The 13,099-nt window shown below is 40.9% G+C and overlaps 2 protein-coding genes and 1 non-coding gene across 4 annotated transcripts in view; 2 read left to right on the top strand and 1 right to left on the bottom strand.

Annotated features, from left to right (window-relative positions):
* ATP6V1A (ATPase H+ transporting V1 subunit A) overlaps nucleotides 1-11,714 on the bottom strand; it is a 69,644-nt gene extending 57,930 nt beyond the window's left edge. The window contains exon 1 of the mRNA XM_007516320.3: nucleotides 11,567-11,714. The gene's annotated coding sequence lies outside the window, so the exon portion shown is untranslated. The remainder of the gene's footprint in view (nucleotides 1-11,566) is intronic.
* LOC132540623 (small nucleolar RNA SNORA36 family) lies at nucleotides 5,223-5,356 on the top strand. The gene has a single exon (XR_009551814.1). It is a non-coding gene; the product is annotated as a small nucleolar RNA SNORA36 family (small nucleolar RNA).
* A 722-nt stretch (nucleotides 11,715-12,436) lies between the features above and the next one.
* NAA50 (N-alpha-acetyltransferase 50, NatE catalytic subunit) overlaps nucleotides 12,437-13,099 on the top strand; it is a 28,547-nt gene continuing 27,884 nt past the window's right edge. Inside the window, exon 1 of one of the 2 annotated variants that reach the window (XM_016185260.2) lies at nucleotides 12,437-12,769. In XM_016185260.2, coding sequence (XP_016040746.1) covers nucleotides 12,762-12,769 — 8 coding nt within the window. In that variant the 5' untranslated portion in view covers nucleotides 12,437-12,761. The remainder of the gene's footprint in view (nucleotides 12,770-13,099) is intronic. The other variant, XM_016185259.2, reaches the window with a different exon arrangement.

Here is a 13,099-nt window from a genome sequence, read left to right on the forward strand (position 1 = left end):
AGACCTTCCACCTTCTGCACCCCATAATGGGCCTAGGTCCATACTCCCAGAGGAAGAATAGGAAAGCTATCAGGGGACGGGATGGGATACAGAGTTCTGGTGGTGGGAATTGTGTGGAGTTGTACCCCTCTTATCCTATGGTTCTTGTGAGTGTTTCCTCTTTTTTTTTTTTTTTTAATATTTATTTATTTATTCCCTTTTGTTGTCCTTGCTGTTTTATTGTTGTAGTTGTGTTGTTGTAGAATAGGACAGACAGAAATGAAGAGAGGAGGGGAAGACAGAGAGGGGGAGAGAAAGATAAGACACCTGCAGACCTGCTTCACCACTTATGAGGCAACCCCCTTACAGGTGGTGAGCCAGGGCAAACCGGGATCCTTATACCAGTCCTGTGCTTTGTGCCACCTGCACTTAACCCGCTGCACTACCTCCCAACTCCCCAGTGTTTCCTTTTTACAAATAAAAACCATTCATATATATATATGAATGGATATTGTGTTTACATCGGCCTATTTATAGGTACTTCCCTTATTCTCGTACCAACATCTTCTTGGGTGAGGATGAGATCATGTTAAAAACAACATATACACACCCAACCAAACAATAGCAGGCACTGTAAACCTATATTCAAGCATTGTAGGCTCACTAAGCTGGGACCTAAGCAGATTTCCATGTTTTTTTCTCACAGTTTAAGTGTCTGCTTGAATCACATTGAAGACTAATGTTACTCTGTATTGTCTCTGGATAATTGTAAAATAAGTTTTCCTTTCCTGAGACAAACGAAATAATGGACACTAAATAAAAAGATGTTGCATTCAGAACAACTGGAGAACTTTGTAACTCACTGAAATAAAGTCCCTTACTGTCTAATTTGGCATTACCTAAGACTAAGGCGTAAAGAGTAGCAAAATTCATTTTTCACATAAAATATAGCTATTCCTGCATCTTCGTAATTATATTTTACATGTTCACATTAACTGACAATCTATTTTCTTATTTAGCAGTTTTAACTCATAAAATTGTTTTAGCACATTAAATCAGTAAATATAAATTAATAGTCATAGCATTTTATTTCCAGTAATAGGCTTAATAACATGTACTAAAATATCAATTTATAGAATTTCAATGTAAAAATTGCATATGGAATATTTAAAATCATACCTGCAATACTTAAATCACTTAAAAGTAACAATTTGTCCAAATGTCATGCCTGTTCTTGAACTGACATTGTTAAACTAATTAGATATAACTTGATAGTAGATAATAAAAAAATCCAGGAATGTTAGAAATGTTCAAAGCATTTAGCTATTTGGTTTCCTAAAGACAATACTAAATGGCAGATTTCAGTCAAATACTGAGGACAAGTATGGGCTTAGTGTAACCATACTGGAGAGAAACTCATTAATGCCCATCAAAATTGATGAACCCTTTCATTTTAAGGAACTTTATGTTTACAAAATGCTTTATGGACAAAATATTTACAGCACTATTTCCTACAGCAAAGGCTGGAAATCCTATTAGTATGGAGACTAGTGAAATAACGTGTGGTGGTATGAGAGGCTGTATTATGATAGCATAATAACCTACCTAGTAGCCTGGGGATGATACAGTATAGCCTGTGCCTTGTTATGTGTGAGACCCCCAGATTCAAGCCCCGATACCTGATAGGAGTACTATGACGCTGGGGTCCACAGATGGCGCAGTGCTTGGTTGTCTCTGTTTCTCTCTCTACAACCTACTATATGAAGTAAAAAGAATGGAGGGCTCAGGAGACAGCATAATGATTAAGCTAAAGTCTTTCATACCTGAGGCTCTGAGGTCCCAGGTTCAATCTACAGTACCACCATAAGCCAAAGCTAAGCAGTGCTCTGGTTGGTGTCTGTCGGTCTCTCTCTGTGTACCTCTCTGATTAAACAATATTTAATAAAACAGCATCTGGGAAGAGACTGCCAGGGTATAAATCTCCAGTGCTATTCCTTAGGAACTACAATGTAGGACACATACCCACCTTACCCTTAATTTACCTCATCTGTTAAATGGGAATAAAAACAGTAATTATCTCACAAGGCTATGTGGGTTCCATCAGTGAATGCAACTCAAGTATTAAGAAGGTGCCAGGATCAAAAAAAAAAAAGTTCAGTTAATTTTGCATGATGATATATTAATATATTGGAACACTAGATGATTAAAAACAGAGGTATGTTTCACACATTTTTAACAATCTTCAATAGTCTACAAGACAATATTGTTACATGAAATACTAAGAAGTATGGAGAGGTGCTACTTTTGTGAAAACGTGGGAAGAAATAAGAATGGAGACAGAAAACTTACTTATGTTGAACTCTACTGTATTTTAATATCTATATAATCATATTAAAATATAATTGACTGGGAGTGGGGTGGTAGCGCAGCGGGTTAAGCGCATGTGGCCAAAGCACAAGGACTGGAGTAAGGATACCGGTTCGAGGCCCCACAAGCAGTGAAGCAGGTCTGCAGGTGTCTTTCTCTCGCCCCTCTCTGTCTTCTTCTCCTCTCTCCATTTCTCTCTGTCCTATCTAACAACAACAACATCAATAACAGCAAGGGCAACAAGAGAATAAATAAATATTAAATATATATATATAGTTGACTAATTTTATAAATGATATATTAACTCAGTAGTAAAGCTATCTCTAATTAGCTGAGCAGAAAGTATATTAATCAAGTAAAAAAACAATTGTTTATGTATTTTTTATGCTAACCACTTTTCTTAAATTATTCATTTCATTCTTACACTTAATGAAGTAAATACTTCTTTAAGCTTACTTTAAAGATTTGAAAAATGCCTTCCAAAGAGACAAAAGCAGCTTCTCCAAAGTCACACTGTTAGGAGTGGCAGGGTTATGACTTAATCCAGACAGTCTGGCTCCAGTAGTCATGTCCTTAACCTCTTTACTATGTTACTTCTCACTACTACTTTGAAACTAATTTTCATTTACATATATCTCAATCTTTTCAAGAATTCATACAACTAACAAACTTTGTAATAAAAAAGGGGAAAATAAACAGAAATCCCACTAGAAACAAATACAGGGTGCTTTAAACACACAACAAATCCAGCTCTAAAGCATTTGCCTTTTACTACTGTAACTCTGATTTACTAACTTCAGGTTCTTATAAAAAGATAGCAATCGGGAGTCGGGAGATAGCACAGCGGGTTAAGTGCACGTGGCGCAAAGCACAAGGACCGGAGTGGGGATCCCGGTTGGAGCCCAGGCTCCCCACCTGCAGGGGGTCACTTCATAGGCGGTGAAGCAGGTCTGCAGGTGTCTATCTTTCTCTCCCCCTCTCTGTCTTCCCCTCCTCTCTCCATTTCTCTTTGTCCTATCCAACAGCAACATCATGAATAATAACTACAATAAAACAACAAGGACAACAAAAGGGAATAAATGTATATATATAAAAAGACAAAAAAAAGATAGCAATCAAGTATTAATTGTAAATACCTTAAATTTTGCTTCTTTCAAGAATCTTGCTTGAAGCTCAAGGAAAGTTAATCTTGTACTGAGTTCTTTTTTTCCCAACAAAACTTAAGCATGAGCTTTTCCTTATACAGAGTCAGTCATATGATTAAGTCAGGTGACAAGACCCCATTCATGCTTGTGAAATATGCTCAATGTACCTCTTTACAGCAGAAATCATTGCTGGAATTAACATCCACAACAAAAATGTTTGTTTGGAACACCATCTCCCAATACCTATCATTTTCCTGTATATTTTAATGTATTTTTTTAAAAGGATTTATTTATGACAGAGAGGACCCTGTATATTTTAGTGTTAATTTCTTATTGGGTGTCCAAGGGTTATCACAAATCAAAATTAATTCAAGTTTATGGAGTCCCCAGAGGATAATTTATACATCTTGCTCTCAGGAAACAGTTATGACAAAAGATATTTCAGATATTTATTACTGCTGGACATTTCAATTGGTATTTCTCCTTAGTTAATTCTTTGTCCTATCATATGTTACATTTCTTTCTAAAACTACAGTACAATTTTGCTTTTTCTAATGACAAAACACTAGATGTACATTGTAAATATAAAACAGATAAGACAGAAAAGTAAAAGAAGGTGAAAACTGCATGGAGTGTTTATTGCAATACTGTGAGATAATGACTATCTTTCCTATATAATTCATCTTGTAGAGACAAACACAAACATGTAGTTTTACATGCATGTTACCATGAATTTCTTGCCTTTTATCCTTTTTTAATTTCACTTCTTTCCTCCATCCAATGTTGACAAATATATAAACATACATGAAACTTATGGTAGTGTTTTTCAGGATTTGTAAAAAGAAAAAAAAAAAAAAAGGAGGGAGTCGGGCGGTAGCGCAGTGGGTTAAGCGCACGTGACGCAAAGTGCAAGGACCGGCATAAGGATCCCAGTTCGAGCCCCAGGCTCCCTCCCCACCTGCAGGGGAGTCACTTCACAGCGGTGAAGTAGGTCTGCAAGTGTCTTTCTCTCCCCCTCTCTGTCTTCCCCTCCACTCTCCATTTCTCTGTCCTATCAAAAACAATGATGACATCAATAACAACAACAATGATAATCACAACAATAAAACAAGGGCAACAAAAGGGAGTAAGTAGAAAAAATATTTAAAAAAAAATAGAATCTTATTTCTAAAAACACTGCCTTTCACACTTAAAACCTATGATGAAAAGTCTGTGCTATAATTTATATGCCCTAACTGATAGGCTGTTCTTTTCCCTGTCCCACCCCACCCCCCAAAAGTTTTTACAGTAATTGACATTTGTGTAAATTCTTGCTTGCTTACTGATGCATGCATGCATGTGTGCCTGCCTGCCTACCTGCCTTTCTTTGCTTTACGGGTATTGCGAGGAATTGGTGCTTACAGCACCAGTAGGCCTGATCAGTGACTCACATGGTAGTGAACACAATGTCATTCAAAAGGACCCAGGTTCAAGTCCCCAGTCCCCAAATATAGGTAGGAAGCTTCATGAGCAGTGGAGCAGTGCTCTTCTCCCTCTTTCTCCTTCCTTTCCTCCCTACCCTCCTCCCTCTCTTCCGAAATATCTCCCTCTCCCTCTGTTTTCTCACTCTCCATCAAGAAGAATGATGGAGAAAAGGTTCTTGGTGAGGGTCCAAATAATTTTACTCATGGCACCATCTCCTGGGCTATTAAGTAAGTAGTTAAATATTAAAAGTAAAAATAACTAAAACATTCCCATAGTGTTGAGTTAGGTTCAGGGCAGCTTCCCTGTTCCGTTAATTAAGCTTTGGAACACTGAAATACAGGCTAAGGAGGATGACTGGGTAGAAAACGCTAGTTTACCCAAGTACTTCTCCATCTACAACAACAACAAAAAATGTAATAACTGAAATAAAACAGAAAGTCAAGCTGTTTTTCATTGCCTAAGTACAGTTGGAGACCTTCTGCATTGCCTATTATTTTCAATGAAATAAACAATTATTCTCTAGAAAAGAAAGAAAACATGATTTGTTGTAGATATATTTTTTAAAAAGGTTAACCACCAAAAGAACAATAGCTTCTACAGAGAACATTAAGATTCAAAATTGAAAACTACTGCAGTAATCCTGTCATAATGTTGATACTCAGAAAAAGCAAATCTGAAAACATCTATAACATCAATTTTTGAAGTTAACTAATCACTTTATAAACATTAAAAAAAAATTATTATCCGTGGTCTGGGAGGTGGCGCAGTGGATAAGGCTTTGGACTCTCAAGCATGAGATCCCGACTTCCATCCCCAGCAGCACATGTGCCAGAGTGATGTCTGGTTGTTTCTCTATCATTTCTCATGAATAAATAAATAACTTAAAAAAAACCCTAAAAAATGCATTATACTTATTTATTTATTAGAGACAGCCAGAAACTGAAAGGCAGGGAGAGAGACAGAGATCTGAAGCCCTGCTTCACCACTAACAAAGCTTTCCCCCAGCAGGTGGGGAGCAGGGGCTTGAACCTGGGCCCTTGCCCGGAGTACCATGTGCACTCTCACCCAGGTGAGCCACCATCCAGCTCCTTAACACTTTAGAGCTACTATGAACAAACAAAAATGGAAATTTCAAATAAACTTAAACATTAGATAGTTTTACTCCCAGAGTGACTAGTTTTAAAGCTGGCTTTAAGATTTATAAGTATTGGGAGTCGGGCTGTAGCGCAGTGGGTTAAGCGCAGGTGGCGCAAAGCACAAGGACCGGCATAAGGATCCCGGTTCGAACCCCGGCTCCCCACCTTCAGGGGAGTCGCTTCACAGGTGGTGAAGCAGGTCTGCAGATGTCTATCTTTCTCTCCTCCTCTCTGTCTTCCCCTCCTCTCTCCATTTCTCTCTGTCCTATCCAACAATGACAACAACAATAATAACTACAACAATAAAACAACAAGGGCAACCAAAGGGAATAAATAAATAAAATAAATATTTAAAAAATCTTTAAAAAAAGATTTATAAGTATTAAAAAATAAAAATAAAAGGGCCAGGTGGTGGTACACCTGGTCAAGCGCTCACATTACAATGTGAAAGGACTCAGGTTCAAGGCCCTGCTCCCCACCTACAGGGGGAAAGCTTCACAAGTGATGAAGCAAGGTTGCAGGTGTCTCTGTCTCTCTCCCTCTCTATCTCCCCCTCTCCTCTCAATTTCTCTCTGTCTCTATCCAATAATAAAATAAAATAAAGATACACATTAACTTCAGCTACCCACAGACAGGTATAGAGTATGTGCAGATGATATATATGTATATGACTATACATATATACGTACATATAAGAATACATTTGGCAAGCTTATATAATATAGAGGTAGCCCACCAAGTCTGCATGTCAGAGACCCATGAGATCCCAGGTTCAATCACAGGCACCATCATATGCCAGAGCCAAGCAATGCTCTAGTTTCTCTCTTTCATAAAAATAATAAAGTCCTGTAAAAGAATTTACTTGTATGACCTAGTCTTTTTCATTTCACACTAGAAAAAAAAATAACAGTAAAACTATTTTTGGTGAAGGTGGGGGTAGATAGCATAATGGTTATAAAAAGAGACTCTCATGCCTGAGGCTCCGAAGTCCCAGGTTCATTCTCTGCTACATTCCCCATTCCTAAGAATGGTTAAAACTAAAGTCTTTGCTAATCTTGAAATTAAACAGAAAATGTTCTTATCAATCACAATTTATTTCACTTTTGTCAGAGAATATGAAATTAAAGAGAATATTTAATAAAATTTTCCTTTGGAACAAATGAGAAATATTTTTTTTTAGGATCAAGATGAAGCATAAACCCATGATAGTTATACGCCAATTATTCTTTAATTTACTGATATTTCCCTATACAAAAAGACTAGTCCCTGTGAGTAGTCAATATATGAAGAGAATTTTTTTTACATTAGTTAATGTCTCTGTGATGCTCTCTACACTCTTAGGTCTACTTTATATGAAGATTTAAGGTAAAACATAAAATGTGCATAAAATGAGACCCTGGGTTTTATTTCTGGCACTATTAAAAAGATATGAAGCAAGATCTTAAAACATAAACTCAAAAGTCTCTGCTCTATAGTCCCATACAATGTTAATATATTTCCAAACTCCCTAAAATAAAGATTTAGAAATAGAAGACTATCTCTTTAAAGTGACCTCACATATTAATTATAAACTTCAGAAAACCCTTACGTAGCAACATTAAGTCACTGAAGTTGCCAAAATAATGGACCTCATGTTGATATTTCTTAGCTAGTATTAACAAATTTGCGTTAAGAATCCTTTGCTGGAAAGACTTTACTTTTTTTGCTCCTCTATTCTTTTTTAATAACCTCATTTCAAACTCTACTCCTTTTTCTTCATACCTCTAACCTGCTACTCAACTTTATGAGATAACTTAAATTTCCTTCACACCAGGCTGAATGCACATGTTGCCATTAGAAAGGGCCTAGGCTTAGCGCTGCGGGTTAAGTGCACATGGCGCTAAGCACAAAGACCAGTGTAAGGATCCCCGGTTGGAGCTCCAGCTCCCCACCTACTACACGGGGGTTTGCTTCACGAGTGGTGAAGCAGGTCTGCAGGTGTCTTATCTTTCTCTCCCTTTTTCTGTCTTCCCCTCCTCTCTTCATTTCTCTCTGTCCTAACAACAATGACAGCAATAACAATAATAATAACCACAACAACGATAAAACAAGGGGGACAAAGGGAATAGCCTCCAGGGGCTGTAGATTCTGGGCCAGCAATACCCCTGGAGGCAAAAAGAAAAAAAAAAAAGGCCTAGGCTCATGCCCTCCAGCCCCCACCTTAAAGAGGAAGCTTCAGGGAGCCTTAGAGCAGCGGGTTAAGTGCAGGTGGCACAAAGCACAAGGACCGGCCTAAGAATGGTTCCAACCCCTGGCTCCCCACCTGCAGGGGAGTCACTTCACAAGCGGTGAAGCAGGTCCGCAGGTGTCTTTCTCTCCCCCTCTCTGTCTTCCCCTCCTCTCTCCATTTTCTCTGCCCTATCCAATAATGACAATAATAACTACAACAATAAAACAAAGGCAACAAAAGGGAATAAATAAATATTTAAAAACTTAAAAAAAAAAAAGAGGAAGCTTGAGAAATGGTAAAGCAGTGCTTGTATGTCTTTGTCCTCTGTCTCTTCCCCCTCTACCTCTCCTTCCCTCTTTTTTGTTCTATCATATAAAATAAGTAAAACAAAAATAAAAGTAGCTTAATCTTCCTATTTAGTAACTGTCAAATACCCATTCAGTAAGCAACAGAAGAGACACAGTGTCACTGAATTCCTAGTAGCTTTTGGTTCACTAAGGAAGCGCCCAGTAAAGAAAAATGAAAAGCCATTTTCTTGAAGTGAAAATAGAAGAACTGAAAATACTGTGTAGATATCTATGAATAAATGGCTAACTTTGCCTTGAGGGAAGGAAAAGTATTCTTGGTGAGTAGATAATCTCTATTTCAAGTTAAAGACCTCAGGCAGAGCAAACATGTAAGAGATGCCAGGTGCGCCAACATAAAAAACGTTTACATGCCACTTAATGTCCTACTACAGCACAATTCCCTTCTGTTGAATGCCAAGTTTTTTTACACATAAGTCCATAGTCTTAAAAATGGCTATCTTTCAAGTTCAAATCAAAAGTGTGTGTGAGAGAGAGATGTTAAAATTCTTTTTTTCAGACTGGGGCAATAGATCAGCCTATTAGAGCATCGAATAATATTCCAGAGGCCCAAGAGGTCTTGAAAGCCAAAGGTTTAACCACTGGTACCACCTTATGCCAGTGCTCCGATTTTCTCTCTCTCTCTCTCTCTAATAATTTTTTCATACTCAACATTGTAACAGTCTAGTTAACCAATTCCTGATTTCATCAGCACTTTAAGTTACTGCTTTCATAAGTTCCCTAAAACTGGGAGAATTGTGAAATGAAAATGCAGATTCTTTTAACTTCTTTCATATTGGCATTTCCCCCTCCAATACTTAATGCTTTTTAGCTGTTTTTTCCTTTCCTGTTTTGGTCTCACCCAGATAATACTGGTTTGAACTTCCAAGGTTCTTAAAGAATGTCACCTTATTATTTGGTGGAATGTCACCTGGGTAATGTAGCAACACTAATTACAGTTTTGTTTTGTTTTGCTTTGTTTTCTCTCTCTCTTCTAAACGTCAAGGAACCTCACTCTGGGAAAAATTAATGCAACTATACTTACATGGGTAAAAAAAAAAATGAAGAAACTGTGTTAACAAGCCAGATCACTTAGGAAAGCAACTCTTTTGACACTCATGTGACTCAGGTTGAAATCCTTGGACCCTACAGCACTGGAAGCAGCTTTAGTGCTCTGGTGTTTTTGTCTCTTCCTATCTGAAAAAGTCAGTCTAGGTGATTAACCCCCAGTGACAACAATAAAAAAAAAATTGAAAAGGGCTGAAGAGACAGCAAAATGGTTATGCAAAAGACTTTTATGCTTGAGACTCCAGCGTCCTAGGTTCAATCCCCAACACCACCACAAACAAGAGCTGCTCAGTGTTCTAGCCTTTTTCTCTGTATTTCTCATTTAAAAAATTAAATAATTTTTTTTAATTGTAAAGCCAATGGTTCAGGAAACAGCTCAGTTAGTAGAATGCAGCACTTCTGTTTTCTCTCATGTAACTGAAATAATAAAATAAGCCTTTAAAAAAATTAGTAATTTCCTTCTAAAAATTAGGACTCTAAAATAGTGGTGGTCTTTATTACTTAAGGAAAGCAGGGAAGATCCTTAAGGTTATTTTTCATAGTCAGGAGCACCAATAGGCTAGTTTTGATCTTAGCATAAAAACCCTTAAAAACAAAACAAAAACAAAAAAAGCCAGTGGACTGTGAGTTTGCACTATAAATAAAAGAGTTTAACCCCAAACATAAAAGTTCCTCCCTAAACCAAATTGTTTCAGGTGAAAACATTGGTTACTGCATTACATATAAAATGAGGGGTGCAGTTTTGAGCAAAATCATTCCTGTGTTTTTAAGCTATTATTGATTAAGATCTGAACTGGTCATCTGGAGTTTTAGAAAGGGGGAAGAAAGCTACCAAAGGACACAGTGAAGCTTAGTATAGATTTACCAATGATCAAGAATTGATTGAAAGTGGCAATTAAGTAGGATTTCAGGGAGACATGTCAAGAAAAGAGGATCTCAGAGAGAAAACATGATGTCAGCAGTAACTTGAATAAATCTACTTAACTACGCTTAAATTTATGGTCAAATATATTTGTTGTAATTATATTTCCAGACCAGTTTCTGAAGAAAGAAAAAAAAAGCTTCCTTTTCAGGCAAATATGGCCACTTTTCTGTAAGTACTCTCCTCCTGCTACAGATCAAAACACTGATACACCATCTTCCAACGCTTTCCCATTCAATGGAGACTGTAGCATTTCCAGCACCTCCTGTTTTGAAGCTAGCATATATTCAATTAGCAGTCCTTGCCTGCATCATAAAACTCAGAGCACAGAAACGAAAAGGACCCCTTTTGCCTTTCCAGTTCCATTTAAAGCCTGTGGACACCTACAGAAGGCCTCCCGCAGGGATGTCAGAGGGGGAAAAACCTTCAGAAATCCTGAGAAAGCACGTTCAGACGAAAGCTTCCCAGCGACTCCGCAGTGAGGGCCCCATCAGTGTCATTCCCTCCCAAGCCAGTCTCACAGGAGACGCCTCTGCCTCCAGGGTTTTTCCTACCTCCCCAATCTCCAGCCCAGGGCCTCTGGTTGAGCTTTGGGGAACGGGACCCAGAGGTTACTGCGGACCCTGAGGAATGGCTGAAGCAATCCCACTACCAGAAGACCCATAGGCTCCGGCTCGGTTAATATAAGGATCTCATTGACTCCTAACCATAGGAAAGGTGGACATCACAAGCCCCAGGTTTGGAAGGGGGGGTGGGAGACACAGTGAGAAAGCAGGGGTCAGGAGAATGGGAGAAATGAAGCTCCTAGCCAGTGAAAGATGACATTGAGGAGGAAGCCCCGGAGAGCTAAAAGGCTGCCATTCACACTCCCTCTCCTCCTCGTCCCACCCTTTCTTCTATCATCACTAGTGGCCGGTACCGGTCGCACTCACCTGCCCAAGCGCGAGGTGAAGAGCAGCACCGATCACCGACCCAGAGGCTCTGTCACTGCGGGAGGGGAAGTCTTTAGCTGCAGAGGGGGCGGGCCCAGCGCGGTCACGTGACCTCAGCTCCGCCCTGCCGCCCCCAATCAGGCGCGCTGCACGGGGGGGTCTATGTTTTTGTGAATCGTTTGGATATTACTTTTTTTGTAATAAAAAAAATTTTAATCACAGTATCTTTACAATGACTACGTTGTCAAGCGCAGTGTAGAAAACGCAGGTGGGCCAGGTTAAAGGGCATCGCTAAGGAAGTGACGTCCACGCCATGATCTAGGGACCGGAAGTGGCGATGGAGTTCTATCTCTCTGGGGCCCGCCGGTAAATCTCAGGTTTAAAAGGTTTGGGGCAGTCACGTGATCTGAAAAATTTGAGACGTGTTGGACAGAAGCCAAGTTAGGCAGCCCATTGTTAATTACGATCATTTGTCTTATAAGCACCTATCTTCCTTGAGTTTTTCACGGACTTCTTTAAATTGAGTAAGCTTTTTATATAAAAACATTAGGAGGCAGGCGTGTTGAAGGTCACTGTGAAGAACGATCAAGCGGGAAAAACAGGTTCAAGGAAAACGGAGCTTGTTGAAGTGAGAGTGACGGGAAGGGCGGAAAAATCCGGATTATTATATATACATATATATATATATATTTTTTTTTTTCCGCCAGGGCCAACCGGACAAGCCCCACAAGTAGTGTTTCGTAAGGAACAGGAGGAGGAAGATGACGCCAGAGGTTACAGCCCAGTAGAAAAATGGAGGGCCCGAAGCGGAGGGGCGGGGGAAGGGTGCGCAGAGGCCGTCAGTGCGACTGCGCGGGAGGCGGCCGACGCGCCGGCGCACTCGGGGGGCGGGGTGAAAGGTCGCAGCGCGGCGGCGGGTCTGGCTGGCGGCTGCGGGCGGGAGCTGGGAGCCCCGTGTGCACGTGTGGAGGAGCCACGGCACCAGCGCGGCGGCGGGAGATACGTGCGCCCCCTCGGAGGACGCAGGGCCGCGCTCGGTTCTTTGCGGCTCCGGTCGTCCGCTCAGCTTCCCGTCCGAGGCGAGGAGGCCGGCGTGTGGGGTTCAGCGGCCCGAGCTGAGGGCGCGGAGTGCTCAGGGCGGCGACTACGACGGCGTTGATAGCAGTGGTAACAACGGCCTCAGCAGGCGGGGAAGATGAAAGGGTGAGGAAGGGCAGCCGCGCCGGCCGGGCGGGTGGAAGGAGCGTCTGGGAGCCGAGCCGGCCGAGGGAAACGTCCGTGCCTCCGTCCCCTCTGCTCCCGGAGGGGGGCGGAGGCTCGGCTCGGGCTGTTGGCGGGCTGAACGGCCAACAGCAGCGCGACGCGGGGAAGCGGGATTTCGGCCTGGAGGGCGAGTGGGGCTGAGGGGAAACCAGCCCTGAAGTAGGGCGATGGGGGCGGGGGAATCTCGGGGGGGGGGGAGGCCCTTAACGCTTCTCCCCGGGGCCGGCCCCCACCCCCCGCCCCGCCCCTCCCTTCCAAAGTGTTGGGCCC

This window comes from Erinaceus europaeus, chromosome 9, assembly GCF_950295315.1.
Source record: "Erinaceus europaeus chromosome 9, mEriEur2.1, whole genome shotgun sequence".
Classification (NCBI taxonomy): Eukaryota; Metazoa; Chordata; class Mammalia; order Eulipotyphla; family Erinaceidae; genus Erinaceus; species Erinaceus europaeus.